General features: G+C 27.8%; 2 protein-coding genes across 2 annotated transcripts; both read left to right on the top strand.

The window, feature by feature from the left end:
- The first annotated feature begins 1392 nt into the window (after positions 1-1392).
- Positions 1393-5346, top strand: LOC111297456 (mitogen-activated protein kinase kinase kinase 20-like). The gene is made up of 2 exons (XM_022892178.2): positions 1393-1470; positions 4852-5346. The coding sequence occupies exons 1-2, from the start codon at positions 1393-1395 to the stop codon at positions 5344-5346; spliced, it is 573 nt and encodes a 190-aa protein (XP_022747913.2).
- Positions 5347-8536: 3190 nt separating this feature from the next.
- Positions 8537-9568, top strand: LOC149515609 (mitogen-activated protein kinase kinase kinase 20-like). The gene has a single exon (XM_089741746.1). It carries the CDS (start codon positions 8537-8539, stop codon positions 9566-9568), a length of 1032 nt encoding a protein of 343 aa, XP_089597872.1.
- The last annotated feature ends 8706 nt before the right edge of the window (positions 9569-18274 follow it).

Raw genomic sequence — 18274 nt, 5'->3', positions numbered from 1 at the left:
TTCAATATGGGTTGCCAAATATAAATTATGATTAAATGACCAAACTTTTTTGGTTTGATTTAAATTATATAAATTATTGATCACCGAATAATAATAGGGGTGAAATAATGTAAAAATTTTAAACTTTAATTTTTTTTTTCAAAACTTCACAAAAAGTTGCTTCTTTTGGATGCTTAATGAAAAAACATCGATGGGCACAATACATGGATTTTGTTTTGGTAACAAATTGATTGAAACAAATGTTTTAGATACAACCGGGTTATAATAGTTCAAATAGGATCTTATTGATTCTATATTTTTATAATGCATAAAATTATAAATTTTTAAATTTGATTCAAATCTGTATTATTTTTTTTAATTGATTCGATTTAAATTGAATTCTATCAATTCAATATGATTTGATTAGATTAATTGGTTTTTACTTCAAAATAATTATTTTTATTTTTAAAAAATTTAAAATATATATAAATTAACAAAAAAATATAATTTTATTTGATTCGAATACTTTTTATTTTCACTTTTTAATTTGAAATCGACTCTGAACTTAATAAAAGTATTTAATATATAAACTTAAATCAAGTCAAACAAAAAATTAATCCAAATCAAATCAAACATTATAATTTCATAACAATTTTCTCCATTTTTTTTCTCAATCCCTACCTGTGTGTTTTAAATCTAAACAAGCTTTTAATTGTATCTTCTTTTTCTTTTTTTTTTTTAAGATTTAACAATATCCAAATTATGTTGTTTAATATATATATATATATATATATATATTTTGAAATGGAGATTATGATGCAGTAGATTATCTTTTAAACGTGAAAAAATAGAAATTATACTGTCTTTCCACAAAATCTAAAGTATAAAATCTAACTATTGAAACCTCTTTCATAAATATATATATATATATAAAGCAAATAATCCATCTTCTTATTTACCAATGAAATGAAATTACATAATTAAATCATTCACCAAAGTATCTGAACGTGTAATGGTAAAGGGCAGAGTGAGCGAGAGTGCTAATTTTGCCTGCAGAAGTGTATTTGTAAAATAACATGGCGAGAGAGCAAAACAGGCTAAGTGGGAAAACGACTTTCAATGAAATATTAAATAACATGGAGTTGATTCAACGCAATTGATTACAAAGTAAGAGGATAAATGTCTCTCTATATATGCTTATGGTAACATCTACTTTATATACACCATCACCTAGAAGGTAGCTCTTTTGGTTGACCACTCAAGGATGGATTTGATGAACTAGAAGGAAGGGATCCATTATCTTGAGAGGGTTTAGCACCCCATTTCAATTCTACATCAGAGGGTTCCACCACATGTACCGCTCCGTCGCTCATGCCTAGTGCAATCTGGTTAGGCTCGGTCAGATGAGCTGCTATGACCACTGCATACGTGCTGTTGCTACTACAGAAAGTTTTTGTCGATGAAGCTGAAGTTGTACTGCCTTTTACTGCTGTGTGTCGAAATATTTAAATTTTCGTGTAAAATTTTCAAATATTCATCCCTCTCACCTGACTGACAAAGAAGATATGTAAGCAGAAGGTGCTATTCGGCATCTCACGCTAAAGTTGTCTGAATAATATGTAAGATTAAGGGTATAAAAGATATATTAATACTAATAAATTATTTGGATTTTACTCGAATAAAACTCAAATTTGACTAAATCATCGTCAAGTTGAGTTCGAGTAACTTGACTTATTAAGCAAGTCGAGTTCAAGTTTTCTAATGTTTGGTTCGAGTAATTAATAGGTTTAATCGAGTTTTTATATTTTAATATATATTTTAATTATTTTAATTAAAAAACTACTATTTTATCTTTATATATATGAAATTGAATTGAAATTTAAGTTCAAATATAAATAATCGAGTTTGAAGTCTAGTATGGTAATTGAGGTTTTTTTTTTTTTTAATTTGATAAACAAGCTTAATCGAATAAGTTCGAATAGTTTGACTTTTATATCAAATCGTGATCTTAAAATTTATAATTCAATCAAGTTCAAGTTGAGTTTTAAGAAGTAAATTCTATGTCGAGCTCAAATTTCTCATTTTATCAACTCGGCTTAACTCGATTACATCTTTATGTAAGATTAAGTATATGGTTAATTTTATTTTAAAAAAATAATAGAAAGAAAAAAAAAAGATAGAAAATGAATAAGAGAAAAGCAAACAATATAAAATCAACCAAATAGAATTTAGAGTTTTGATGTAATGCAATTTTTATGTTGATAATACATTATATTAAAGCTATTCAAAGGAATTTTAGAACTCAATTTTTAGTCACATTGGATAGGACAATAACATTAATTTGAGGGGTAATTTTGGTAGTAGTTATATTTATTAAGGTTAAATTTGATTTTTTGTTCATAAGTTTGTGGTTAATTAAGTCATGATACATTTTTAAAAAAATTTTTTTCACTTTGCTATCGGCTAAAATTATTTTGTTTGGCATTTATGTTAAAAAAATTAAAAGAATAGGAAGAGAAAAAGTTTAACCTTCAATGTAAGGGTGTAAACGAATCGAATATAAACGAATGGAGATATGTCCTTAATTTGTTTTTTCATTTTTAGAGTTGTTTGAGTTTATTTCATATTTGATAAAAAATTTATTTTATTTGTTTGAACTTGATTTGTTTAAATTATAGGATTTTGTATTTGATTTATGTTAAGCTTCATTAAATTAAATGAACTCATGTAATGTAAAAAAATGCATTCAATAATATGTGAAGCATTGCTTTAATTTATGGGTTTGTTAAGGAATGCTTGAGGTACTCATTAAGATTATTATATTAAAAAAAATTTTAATATTTCTTTTCAATGCATTGAAACTATCACATAAATTATCTATACTAAACTAAATTAAAAGAATCCCTTAAGGATTTTTATGTGACACTAATTCAATATTGGTAAATTATCATTGCACCTTTATTCATCAATTTTATTTTTAATTATTTTACTTTATTTGTTTGTCTTAATTTATTTTTATTTAATTATTTTTAATTTAGTTTAATTTTTTATTTATTTAAATTTAAAAATTAGGATAGATTTTGATTAGTAAAAAATAATAATTTTAAATTTGAAAAAAATGTAATAAAATTTTGAAAGTAAATAAAAAATATTCCAATAATGAAATTTTCAATAATCACAAACAATTGAATTTCTAAAATTTTTTTATATGAGATGTTTTTTAAAATTTTATCCAAATTATGGAAAAATTTAGAAAAACAAAATTAGCAATGATAATTGACATTAATTTTCAGCAAAAAATAAAATGTATTAAAATTTAGAAACAAATAAAAACTATTTCAAAGATGATAAAATTTTGAAAAAATAAAAAAAAATTGCAAAAAAAAATCATAGAAATATAGTTTTCTTGTTATCTAAGATATATAATTATGTGTACAACTAAATAGAAGATGATGATTAATAATTAAAATAAGTCACAACCAAGGTCTAACCGTCTAAGTGTATATTTGTGATATATTACAACGGAATTATTTCTACTTCTTTCCCAAGAAATCAAATCCTTTGGCAGAGGAATTAGTAAACTGACTTAATAACTTCTATATGTATTGAAGTTCAAAGTTTCCCAAATTGTAACGGCGGCTTCAATTTTTTAAGTCGAGAAAAAAAAATGGAGTTGAAAGGAGTAAGGGTTAGGATTCTTGGGAGGGGATCGTATGGGGCTGTACATTTGGTTCAAATGATAGGTCATGTTTCTCAGTTTAATTTATGTTCGGTTTGATTAAATTAAATAAACTCATGTAATATAAAAAAATGCATTCAATAAAATGTGAAGCATTGCTTTAATTTATAGGTTTGTTAAGGAATGCTTGGGGTATTCATTAAGATTATCATATTAAAAAATCTTTTAATATATTTTTGCAATGCATTGAAACTATCACGTAAATTATTGAAACTACACCAAATTAAAAGAATCCCTTAAGGATTTTTATGTGACACTTATTCAAAATTGGTAAATTATCATTGTACCTTAATTCGTCAATTTTATTTTTAATTATTTTACTTTATTTGTTTGTTTTATTTTATTTTTATTTAATTATTTCTTTATTGTTAATTTATTTTAATTTTTTATTTATTGAAATTTAAAAATTAGGATAGATTTTGATTAGTAAAAAATGATAATTTTAAATTTGAAAAAATGTATTAAAATTTTGAAAATAAATAAAAAATATTCCAATGATGAAATTTTTAATAATCACAAATAATTAAATTTAAAAAAAAATTTTAAATGAGATGTTTTTTAAAATTTTATCCAAATTATGGAAAATTTTAGAAAAAAAATTTAGTTATGATAATTGATATTAATTTTTCAGCAAAAAATAAAATGTATTAAAATTTTGAAAAAAAAAATAAAAACTATTTCAAAGATGATAAAATTTTGAAAATAAATAAAACATATTGCCAAAAGAAAAAGAAATTCATAGAAATATAGTTTTCTTGTGATCTAAGATATATAATTATATGTACAACTAAATAAAAGAAGATGATTAATAATTAAAATAAGTCATAATCAAGGTCTAACCGTCTAAGGGTGTATTTATGATATAATACAATGGTATTATTTCTACTTCTTTTGCAAGAAATCAAATCCTTTGGCAGAGGAACTAGTAAACCTACTTAATAACTTCTATATGTATATATTGAAGTTCAAAGTTTCCCAAATTCTAATAGCAGCTTTAGTTTTTCAAGTCGAAAAAAAAATAGAGGTGAAAGGAGCAAGGGTTAAGGTTCTGGGGAGGGGATCGTGGGGTTGTACATTTGGTCCAAACAATAGGTCATGCTCCTCAGTTTTATGCTGTTAAATCTGCTGATTAGACAATATTGTCGTCTCTACGAAAGGAACATCAGATCCTTCAACAGCTTATCGGTTGCCCCAACATTGTTCGGTGCTTTGGTGCTTTCACCGGCGTTCGAAGGGGTGGTCAAGGAAACGTTTTCAACCTGTTTCTTGAATATGCTTCAGAAGGCAGCCTGTTGGATTTGATGAGGGATTATGGAGGTAAAATACCTGAACGAGATGTTAAGTGCTATGCAAGGATGATACTGGAAGGGCTGGTCGACATTCACAAGAAAGGATGCATTCATTCTGATCTCAAGCCAGGTAACATTCTGGTTTTTCCTCCTCAAGATAGTATTGGCTTGAATACTTTAAAGATTGCGGATTTTGGGTTAGTTAAACAATATGGGGTAGAAGATAAAAGGATGTGGGAATATGGTTTTCGAGGCACAGCAATTTATGTCTCCTGGATCTGTCATTGGAGAAGTTACTGGAGCATTGGATATATGGTCACTCGGCTGCATCATCGTTGAGATTATACTTCACGAAAATGAAGCTAACAGGAATGAAAATTAATTAATTTAGGAGATAATCAAGCAAGCATATTTCTTTGGAATTCATTTTTCTTAAATCATTTTTCCATTGATAAAAAAAGAAACACCAGTTAATAAACATTAGACGAATAATCAATCTAAAATTTAATTTTTATTCATACAATCATCTTTAAGAAACATACAATAAATTTAAAATATAAATTCTAACTATTAAAACCTCTTTCATAAATAAATATATATATATATATATAAAAGCTAATAATTCATCTTCTCATTTACCAATGAAATGAAGTTACATAATTTAATCATTCACCAAAGTATCTGAATGTGTAATGGTAAAGGGTAGAGTGAGCGAGAGTGCTAATTGCCTGGAGAAGTGTGCTTGTAAAATAACATGGGGAGACAGCTAAACAGGCTAAGTGGGAAGAAGATTTACAATGAATATTAAATAACATGGAGTTGATTCAACACAATGGATTACAAAGTAAAGTGGATAAATGTCTCTCTCTATATACGCTTGTGGTAACATCTATTTTACATACACCATCACCTAGAAGGTAGCTCTGTAGGTTGACCACTCAAGGAAGGATTTGATGAACTAGAAGAAAGGGATCCATTATCTTGTGAGGGTTTAAAACCCCATTTCAATTCTACATCAGAGGGTTCCACCACATGTGCCGCTCCATCGCTCATGCCTAGCGCAATCTGGTTAGGCTTGGTTGGATGAGCAGCTATGACCACTGCATACGCGCTGTTGCTGCTGCAGAAAGTTTTTATCAATGACGGTGAAGTTGTACTGCTTTTTACGGTTGTATGTCGAAATATTTAAATTTCCGTGTAAAATTTTCAAATATTCATCCCTCTGACGTGACTGACAAAGAAGGTATGTAAGCAAAAGGTGCTATTCGACATCTCACCCTCAAGTTATCCGAATAATATGTAGGATTAAGGGTATAAAAGATATATTAAAACTCATAAGTTATTTGAATTCGACTCGGATAAACTCAAATTTAACTCGATCATTGTCAAGTTGAGTTCAAGCAGCTTGATTTATTATGTGAGTCAAGTTCGAGTTTTCTAACATTTGGTTCGAGTAAGTCATAGACTTAATCTAATTTTTATATTTTAATATATATTTTAACTAAAAAATTATTATTTTATCTTTTTATATATGAATTTGAATTTGAGTTCGAATATTAGTAATCGAGTTTGAAGTCTAGTATGGTAATTGAGTTCTTTTTTTTTTAATCTGATAAACGAGCTTAATTGAGTAAGTTCGAGTAGTTTAAGTTTTATATTAAATTGTGATCTTAAAATTTACAACTTGATCAAGTTTGAGTTAAGTTTTAAGTAATGAATTTTGAGTGGAGCTTAAGTTTCTCATTTTATCAACTCGGCTCGACTCGATTACATTCTTATGTAAGATTAAGTATATGGTTAATTTTATTTAAAAAAAAATAATAGAGAGAAAAGCAAAAGATAAAAAATGAATAAGAGAAAAGCAAACAATATAAAATAAACCAAATAGAATTTAAAGTTTTGATGTAATGCAATTTTTATGTTGATAATACATTTATTAAAACTATTCCAAGGAATTTTAGAACTCAATTTTCAATCGGATGGGATAGGACATTAAAGTTAATTTGAGGGGTAATTTTGGTAGTGGTTACATTATTAAGGTTAAATTTGATTTTTGGTTCATAAGTTTGTGTTAATTAAGTCATGATACATTTTTTTTAAAAAAATTTTCACATTGCTAACGGCTAAAATTTTTTTGTTTGGCATTTATGTTGGAAAAAAAATTAAAAGAATAGGAAGAGAAAAGAGTTTAATAGTGTAAACAAATTGAATATAATCGAATGGAGATATGTCCTTAATTTGTTATTTTATATTTAGAATTGTTTGAATTTATTTCATATTTGATAAAAAAATTATTCTATTTGTTTGAACTTAATTTGTTTAAATGATAAGATGTTCATATTTCATTTGTATTTAATATGATTAAATTAAATGAACTCGTGTAATATAAAAAAAAATGCATTCATATATGTGAAGGATTGCTTTAATTTATAGGTTTGTTAAGGAATGCTTGGGGTACTCATTAAGATTATCACATTAAAAAAAATTTTAATATTTCTTTTCAATGCATTGAAACTATCACATAAATTATCTTTACTAAATTAGATTAAAAGAATCCCTTATGTATTTTTATGTGACGCTTTTTCAATATTGGTAAATTATCATTGTACCTTTATTTGTCAATTTTATTTTTAATTATTTTACATTATTTGTTTGTTTTATTTTATTTTTATTTAATTATTTTTAATTTATTTTAATATGTTATTTATTTAAATTTAAAAATTAGGATAGATTTTGATTAGTAAAAAAAATAATTTTAAAACTGAAAAAATGTATTAAAAATTTGAAAATAAATAAAAAATTATTCAAATGATGAAATATTTAATAATCACAAACAACTGAAATTCTAAAAAAATTTTATATGAGATGTTTTGTAAAATTTTACCCAAATTATGGAAAATTTTAGAAAAAAAATTTAGTAATGACAATTGACATTAATTTTTTCAGCAAAAAAATAAAATGTATTAAAATTTTGAAAAAAAATAAAAACTATTTGAAAGATGATAAAATTTTGAAAATAAATAACAAATATTGCAAAAAAAAATTAATTTATAGAAATATAGTTTTCTTGTTATCTAAGATATATAATTATGTGTATAACTAAATAGAAGATGATGATTAATAATTAAAATAAGTCACAATCAATATCTAACCGTCTAAGGGTATATTTGTGATTTATTACAACGGAATTATTTTTACTTCTTTTGCAAGAAATCAAATCCTTTGGCAGAGGAACTAGTAAACCGACTTAATAACTTCCATATGTATTGAAGGTCAAAGTTTCCTAAATTCTAATAGCAGCTTTAGTTTTTTAAGTTGAGAAAAAAAAATGGAGGTGAAAGGAGTAAGGGTTAAGGTTCTTGGGAGGGGATCGTATATTACAACGGAATTATTTTTACTTCTTTTGCAAGAAATCAAATCCTTTGGCAGAGGAACTAGTAAACCGACTTAATAACTTCCATATGTATTGAAGGTCAAAGTTTCCTAAATTCTAACAGCAGCTTTAGTTTTTTAAGTTGAGAAAAAAAAAATGGTGGTGAAAGGAGTAAGGGTTAAGGTTCTTGGGAGGGGATCGTATGGGGCTGTACATTTGGTCCAAACGATAGGTCATGTTCCTCAATTTTATGCCGTGAAATCTGCTGATGAGACAATGTCGTCGTCTTTACGAAAGGAATATCAAATCCTTCAACAGTTTATCGCTTGCCCCAATATTGTTCGGTGCTTTGGTGCTTTCACCAGCGTTCGACGGGGTGGTCAAGGAAATGTTTTCAACCTGTTTCTTGAATATGCTTCAGAAGGCAGCCTGTTGGATTTGATGACAGAGTATGGAGGTAAAATACCTGAACGGGATGTTAAGTGCTATGCAAGGATGATAGTGGAAGGGCTGGTCGACGTTCACAAGAAAGGATACATTCATTCTGATCTCAAACCAGGTAACATTCTGGTTTTTCCTCCTCAAGATAGTATTGGCTTGAATACTTTAAAGATTGCGGATTTTGGGTTAGTTAAACAATATGGGGTAGAAGATAAAAGGATTTGGGAATATGGGTTTCGAGGCACAGCAATTTATATGTCTCCTGAATCTGTCATTGGAGAAGTTACTGGAGCATTGGATATATGGTCACTCGGCTGCATCATCGTTGAGATGATTACGGGGAAATTGCCATGGGTTTTTCGTAACTTGAAGGATTTGAGAGACAAGCTTTTGAGGGGGGAAACACCTCAAATCCCAGAAAACATGTCGAGTATGGGGAAGAATTTCTTAATCAAGTGTTTTGCTAGGGACCCAAACCAGAGGTGGACAGCTAGAAAGCTGTTAAGCCACCGTTATCTTCTCGCAGAGCACACCATATTTCCAGTTGCAAGAAGTTACAACTCATCCCTTTCTTCAACAAATTTCCAAGAGAAGAAACTATTCCAATCTCCCAAAGGTTTCTTGAGCTATAACTTATTCCCACCTGCTGGAAGAAGAGATTTTCTTGAGGACGTAAGGGTGCAGTTAATGAAGACCAGTCTGTGTCAGCGCGAAGAGGAAAGAAGACTTGTGAAGTTGGGCGTGTAGTGCGAAAGGTTTCAAAGCCATAACTAACCTGAGACCACAAAGTTTGAGGCTACCATGGAAAAAAATAAATATTTTGTTTATTTTGCTAGCTTTTTCTTGGATTTAAGTCCGGAAAAAAATGTAATGATCTCTTTTTCTTCCAATAATTCGATATAACTTTGAAATCTATGAAGTTTTTTTGACATATTATAGTACTTTCTTTATTATTTGGAGCACTTTAATTTTCTAATCTAAATGTGTTATCGTGGAAATTTAAGGGAGGGTGCATATTGTTAAACCCTTAGTACAAAGTTGTTTTTTTTTTAATTTTTCCCTATAAATAATTCTCATGATTTTGGTAAGTGATATATTTTCAAGATATAATTTCATGTAGAAACCCAAATTCAATATGGGTTGCCAAATATAAATTATGATTAAATGACCAAACTTTTTTGGTTTGATTTAAATTATATAAATTATTGATCACCGAATAATAATAAGGGTGAAATAATGTAAAAATTTTAAACTTTAATTTTTTTTTTCAAAATTTCACAAAAAGTTGCTTCTTTTGGATGCTTAATGAAAAAACATCGATGGGCACAATACATGGATTTTGTTTTGGTAACAAATTGATTGAAACAAATGTTTTAGATACAACCGGGTTATAATAGTTCAAATAGGATCTTATTGATTCTATATTTTTATAATGCATAAAATTATAAATTTTTAAATTTGATTCAAATCTGTATTATTTTTTTTAATTGATTCGATTTAAATTGAATTCTATCAATTCAATATGATTTGATTAGATTAATTGGTTTTTACTTCGAAATAATTATTTTTATTTTAAAAAAAATTTAAAAAATATATAAATTAACAAAAAAATATAATTTTATTTGATTCGAATACTTTTTATTTTCACTTTTTAATTTGAAATTGACTCTGAACTTAATAAAAGTATTTAATATATAAACTTAAATCAAGTCAAACAAAAAATTAATCCAAATCAAATCAAACATTATAATTTCACAACAATTTTCTCCATTTTTTTTCTCAATCCCTACCTGTATGTTTTAAATCTAAACAAGCTTTTAATTGTATCTTCTTTTTCTTTTTTTTTTTAGATTTAACAATATCCAAATTATGTTGTTTAATATATATATATATATATATATATTTTTTGAAATGGAGATTATGATGCAGTAGATTATCTTTTAAACATGAAAAAATAGAAATTATACTCTGTCTTTCCACTAAATCTAAAATATAAAATCTAACTATTGAAACCTCTTTCATAAATATATATATATATATATAAAGCAAATAATCCATCTTCTTATTTACCAATGAAATGAAATTACATAATTAAATCATTCACCAAAGTATCTGAACGTGTAATGGTAAAGGGCAGAGTGAGCGAGAGTGCTAATTTTGCCTGCAAAAGTGTATTTGTAAAATAACATGGCGAGAGAGCAAAACAGGCTAAGTGGGAAAACGACTTTCAATGAAATATTAAATAACATGGAGTTGATTCAACGCAATTGATTACAAAGTAAGAGGATAAATGTCTCTCTATATATGCTTGTGGTAACATCTACTTTATATACACCATCACCTAGAAGGTAGCTCTGTTGGTTGACCAGTCAAGGAAGGATTTGATGAACTAGAAGGAAGGGATCCATTATTTTGAGAGGGTTTAGCACCCCATTTCAATTCTACATCAGAGGGTTCCACCACATGTACCGCTCCGTCGCTCATGCCTAGCGCAATCTGGTTAGGCTCGGTTGGATGAGCTGCTATGACCACTGCATACGCGCTGTTGCTGCTGCAGAAAGTTTTTGTCGATGAAGCTGAAGTTGTACTGCCTTTTACCGTTGTATGTCGAAATATTTAAATTTCTGTGTAAAATTTTCAAATGTTCATCCCTCTCACCTGGCTGACAAAGAAGATATGTAAGCAGAAGGTGTTATTCGGCATCTCACCCTCAAGTTATCCGAATAATATGTAAGATTAAGGGTATAAAAGATATATTAATACTCATAAATGATTTGGATTTGACTCAGATAAAACTCAAATTTGACTGGATCATTGTAAAGTTGAGTTCGAGTAACTTGATTTATTAAGTGAGTTGAGTTCGAGTTTTCTAATGTTTGGTTCGAGTAATTAATAGGTTTAAATGAGTTTTTATATTTTAATTAAAAAACTACTATTTTATCTTTATATATATGAATTTGAATTGAAATTTAAGTTCGAATATAAATAATCGAGTTTGAAGTCTAGTATGGTAATTGAGGTTTTTTTTTTTTTTAATTTGATAAACGAGCTTAATCGAATAAATTCGAGTAGTTTGACTTTTATATCAAATCATGATCTTAAAATTTATAATTCGATCAAGTTCGAGTTGAGTTTTAAGAAGTAAATTCTAAGTCGAGCTCAAGTTTCTCATTTTATCAACTGGGCTTAACTCGATTACATCCTTATGTAAGACTAAGTATATGGTTAATTTTATTTTAAAAAAATAATAGAAAGAAAAGAAAAAGATAGAAAATGAATAAGAGAAAAGCAAACAATATAAAATCAACCAAATAGAATTTAGAGTTTTGATGTAATGCAATTTTTATGTTGATAATACAATATATTAAAGCTATTCAAAGGAATTTTAGAACTCAATTTTTAGTAAGATTGGATAGGACCAATAATGATAATTTGAGGGGTAATTTTGGTAGTAGATATATTTATTAAGGTTAAATTTGATTTTTTGTTCATAAGTTTGTGGTTAATTAAGTAATGATACTTTTTGTAAAAAACATTTTCACTTTGCTATCAGCTAAAATTTTTTTGTTTAGCATTTATGTTTAAAAAATTAAAAGAATAGGAAGAGAAAAAGTTTAACCTTCTATGTAAGGGTGTAAACGAATGGTATATAAACAAATGAAGATATGTCCTTAATTTGTTTTTTTTATTTTTAAAGTTGTTTGAGTTTATTTCATATTTGATAAAAAAATTATTTTATTTGTTTGAACTTGATTTGTTTAAATGATAAGAATTCGTATTTGATTTGTGTTCAGCTTGATTAAATTAAATGAACTCGTGTAATATAAAAAAATGCATTCAATAATATGTGAAGCATTGCTTTAATTTATGGGTTTGTTAAGGAATGTTTGAGGTACTCATTAAGATTATCATATTAAAAAAATTTTTAATATTTCTTTTCAATGCATTGAAACTATCACATAAATTATCTATACTAAACTAAATTAAAAGAATACCTTTAGGATTTTTATGTGACACTAATTCAATATTGGTAAATTATCATTGTACCTTTATTCGTCAATTTTATTTTTAATTATTTCACTTTATTGTTTGTCTTATTTTATTTTTATTTAATTATTTCTTTATTTTTAATTTAGTTTAATTTGTTATTTATTTAAATTTAAAAATTAGGATAGATTTTAAAACTGAAAAAATGTACTAAAATTTTGAAAATAAATAAAAAATTATTCAAATGATTAAATTTTTAATAATCACAAACAACTGAAATTCTAAAAAAAATTTATATGAGATGTTTTTTAAAATTTTACCCAAATTATGGAAAATTTTAGAAAAAAAATTTAGTAATGACAATTGACATTAATTTTTCAGCAAAAAAATAAAATGTATTAAAATTTTGAAAAAAAATAAAAACTATTTCAAAGATGATAAAATTTTGAAAATAAATAACAAATATTGCAAAAAAAGACTAATTTATAGGAATATAGTTTTCTTGTTATCTAAGATATATAATTATGTGTATAACTAAATAGAAGAAGATGATTAATAATTAAAATAAATCACAATCAAGATCTAACCGTCTAAGGGTATATTTGTGATATATTACAACGGAATTATTTCTACTTCTTTTGCAAGAAATCAAATCCTTTGGCAGAGGAACCAGTAAACCGACTTAATAACTTGTATATGTATTGAAGTTCAAAGTTTCCCAAATTCTAATAGCAGCTTTAGTTTTTCACGTCGAAAAAAAAATGGAGGAGAAAGGAGTAAGGGTTAAGGTTCTGGGGAGGGGATCGTATGGGGTTGTACATTTGGTCCAAACAATAGGTCATGTTCCTCAGTTTTATGCTGTTAAATCTGCTGATGAGACAATATTGTCGTCTCTACGAAAGGAATATCAAATCCTTCAACAGTTTATCGCTTGCCCCAATATTGTTCGGTGCTTTGGTGCTTTCACCAGCGTTCGACGGGGTGGTCAAGGAAATGTTTTCAACCTGTTTCTTGAATATGCTTCAGAAGGCAGCCTGTTGGATTTGATGAGGGATTATGGAGGTAAAATACCTGAACGAGATGTTAAGTGCTATGCAAGGATGATACTGGAAGGGCTGGTCGACATTCACAAGAAAGGATGCATTCATTCTGATCTCAAGCCAGGTAACATTCTGGTTTTTCCTCCTCAAGATAGTATTGGCTTGAATACTTTAAAGACTGCGGATTTTGGGTTAGTTAAACAATATGGGGTAGAAGATAAAAGGATTTGGGAATATGGGTTTTGAGGCACAGCAATTTACATGTCTCCTGAATCTGTCATTGGAGAAGTTACTGGAGCATTGGATATATGGTCACTCGGCTGCATCATCGTTGAGATTATACTTCACGAAAATGAAGCTAACAGGAATGAAAATTAATTAATTTAGGAGATAATCAAGCAAGCATATTTCTTTGGAATTCATTTTTCTTAAATCATTTTTCCATTTATAAAAAAAGAAACACCAGTTAATAAACCTTAGACGAATAATCAATCTAAAATTTAATTTTTATTCATACAATCATCTTTAAGAAACATACAATAAATTTAAAATATAAATTCTAACTATTAAAACCTCTTTCATAAATAAATATATATATATATATATATATAAAAGCTAATAATTCATCTTCTCATTTACCAATGAAATGAAGTTACATAATTTAATCATTCACCAAAGTATCTGAATGTGTAATGGTAAAGGGTAGAGTGAGCGACAGTGCTAATTGCCTGGAGAAGTGTGCTTGTAAAATAACATGGGGAGACAGCTAAACAGGCTAAGTGGGAAAAAGATTTACAACGAATATTAAATAACATGCAGTTGATTCAACACAATGGATTACAAAGTAAAGTGGATAAATGTCTCTCTCTATATATGCTTGTGGTAACATCTGTTTTATATACACCATCACCTAGAAGGTAGCTCTGTTGGTTGACCACTCAAGGAAGTATTTGATGAACTAGAGGAAAGGGATCCATTATCTTGTGAGGGTTTAGCACCCCATTTCAATTCCACATTAGAGGGTTCCACCACATGTACCGCTCCGTCGCTCATGCCTAGCGCAATCTGGTTAGGCTTCGTTGGATGAGCTGCTATGACCACTGCACACGCGCTGTTGCTGCTGCAGAAAGTTTTTATCAATGACGGTGAAGTTGTACTGCCTTTTACGGTTGTATGTCGAAATATTTAAATTTCCGTGTAAAATTTTCAAATGTTCATCCCTCTTACGTGACTTACAAAGAAGGTATGTAAGCAGAAGGTGCTATTCGACATCTCACCCTCAAGTTATCCGAATAATATGTAGGATTAAGGGTATAAAAGATATATTAATACTCATAAGTTATTTGGATTCGATTCGGATAAAACTTAAATTTAACTCGATCATTGTCAAATTGAGTTCAAGCAACTTAACTTATTAAGTGAGTCGAGTTCGAGTTTTCTAACATTTAGTTCGAGCGATTCATAGGCTTAATCTAATTTTTTTATTTGAATATATATTTTAATAATTTTAAATAAAAAACTACTATTTTATCTTTATATATATGAATTTGAGTTCGAATATAAATAATTGAGTTTGAAGTCTAGTATGGTAATTTAGCATTTTTTTAAAAAAAAATTTGATAAACGAGCTTAATTGAGTAAGTTCGAGTAGTTTAAGTTTTATATTAAATTGTGATCTTAAAATTTACAACTTGATCAAGTTCGAGTTAAGTTTTATGTAGTGAATTCTGAGTCAAGCTCAAGTTTTATCATTTTATCGACTTGGCTCGACTCGATTACATCCTTATGTAAGACTAAGTATATGGTTAAATTTGTTTTAAAAAAATAATAGAGAGAAAAGCAAACAATATAAAATAAACCAAATAGAATTTAAAGTTTTGATGTAATGCAATTTTTATGTTGATAATACATTTATTAAAACTATTCCAAGGAATTTTAGAACTCAATTTTCAATCGGATAGGATAGGACATTAAAGTTCATTTGAGGAGTAATTTTGGTAGTGGTTATATTTATTAAGGTTAAATTTGATTTTTGGTTCATAAGTTTGTGGTTAATTAAGTCATGATACATTTTTTTTAAAAAATTTTCACATTGCTAACGGCTAAAACTTTTTTGTTTGGCATTTATGTTGAAAAAAAAATTAAAAGAATAGGAAGGGGAAAGAGTTTAATAGTGTAAACAAATTGAATATAATCGAATGGAGATATATCCTTAATTTGTTATTTTATTTTTAGAATTGTTTGAATTTATTTCATATTTGATAAAAAAGTTATTCTATTTGTTTGAATTTGATTTATTTAAATGATAAGATGTTCATGTTTGATTTTTATTTGACGTTATTAAATTAAATGAACTCGTGTAATATAAAAGAAAAATGCATTCAATAATATGTGAAGCATTGCTTTAATTTATAGGTTTGTTAAGGAATGCTTGGGGTACTCATTAAGATTATCATATTAAAAAAAATTTTAATATTGCTTTTCAATGCATTGAAACCATCACATAAATTATCTATACTAAATTAGATTAAAAGAATCCCTTATGGATTTTTATGTGACGCTTTTTCAATATTGGTAAATTATCATTGTACCTTTATTTGTCAATTTTATTTTTAATTATTTTACATTATTTGTTTGTTTTATTTTATTTTTATTTAATTATTTTTAATTTATTTTAATATGTTATTTATTTAAATTTAAAAATTAGGATAGATTTTGATTAGTAAAAAAAATAATTTTAAAACTGAAAAAATGATTTAAAATTTTGAAAATAAATAAAAAATTATTCAAATGATGAAATATTTAATAATCACAAACAACTGAAATTCTAAAAAAATTTTATATGAGATGTTTTGTAAAATTTTACCCAAATTACGGAAAATTTTAGAAAAAAAATTTAGTAATGACAATTGACATTAATTTTTCAGCAAAAAAAAAATGTATTAAAATTTTGAAAAAAAAAATAAAAACTGTTTCAAAGATGATAAAATTTTGAAAATAAATAACAATATTGCAAAAAAAAAATTAATTTATAGAAATATAGTTTTCTTGTTATCTAAGATATATAATTATGTGTATAACTAAATAGAAGATGATGATTAATAATTAAAATAAGTCACAATCAAGATCTAACCGTCAAGGATATATTTGTGATATATTACAACGGAATTATTTTTACTTCTTTTGCAAGAAATCAAATCCTTTGGCAGAGGAACTAGTAAACCGACTTAATAACTTCTATATGTATTGAAGTTCAAAGTTTCCTAATTTCTAATAGCAGCTTTAGTTTTTTAAGTTGAGAAAAAAAAAATGGAGGTGAAAGGACTAAGGGTTAAGGTTCTTGGGAGGGGATCGTATGGGGCTGTACATTTGGTCCAAACGATAATGTTCCTCAATTTTATGCCGTGAAATCTGCTGATGAGACAATGTCGTCGTCTTTACGAAAGGAATATCAAATCCTTCAACAGTTTATCGCTTGCCCCAATATTGTTCGGTGCTTTGGTGCTTTCACCAGCGTTCGACCGGGCGGTCAAGGAAACGTTTTCAACCTGTTTCTTGAATATGCTTCAGGAGGCAGCCTGTTGGATTTGATGAGAGAGTACGGAGGTAAAATACCTGAACGAGATGTTAAGTGCTAAGTGCTATGCAAGGATGATACTGGAAGGGCTGGTCGACATTCACAAGAAAGGATACATTCATTCTGATCTCAAACCAGGTAACATTCTGGTTTTTCCTCCTCAAGATAGTATTGGCTTGAATACTTTAAAGATTGCGGATTTTGGGTTAGTTAAACAATATGGGGTAGAAGATAAAAGGATTTGGGAATATGGGTTTCGAGGCACAGAAATTTATATGTCTCCTGAATCTGTCATTGGGGAAGTTACTGGAGCATTGGATATATGGTCACTCGGCTGCATCATCGTTGAGATGATTACGGGGAAATTGCCATGGGTTTTTCGTAACTTGAAGGATTTGAGAGACAAGCTTTTGAGGGGGGAAACACCTCAAATCCCAGAAAACATGTCGAGTATGGGGAAGAATTTCTTAATCAAGTGTTTTGTTAGGGACCCAAACCAGAGGTGGACAGCTAGAAAGCTGTTAAGCCACCGTTATCTTCTCCCAGAGCACACCATATTTCCAGTTGCAAGAAGATACAACTCATCCCTTTCTTCAACAAATTTTCAAGAGAAGAAACTATTCCAATCTCCCAAAGGTTTCTTGAGCTATAACTTATTCCCACCTGCTGGAAGAAGAGATTTTCTTGAGGACGTAAGGGTGCAGTTAATGAAGACCAGTCTGTGTCAGCGCGAAGAGGAAAGAAGACTTGTGAAGTTGGGCGTGTAGTGCGAAAGGTTTCAAAGCCCTAACCAACCTGAGACCACAAAGTTTGAGGCTACCGTGGAAAAAAATAAATATTTTGTTTATT

The sequence above is a fragment of the Durio zibethinus genome, chromosome 12 (assembly GCF_047325235.1).
Source record: "Durio zibethinus cultivar Kanyao isolate XHJ-2024 chromosome 12, ASM4732523v1, whole genome shotgun sequence".
Lineage (NCBI taxonomy): Eukaryota > Viridiplantae > Streptophyta > Magnoliopsida > Malvales > Malvaceae > Durio > Durio zibethinus.
Note: the sequence above shows the minus strand (reverse complement) of the source record. Positions and strands in the feature narration are given on the sequence as shown.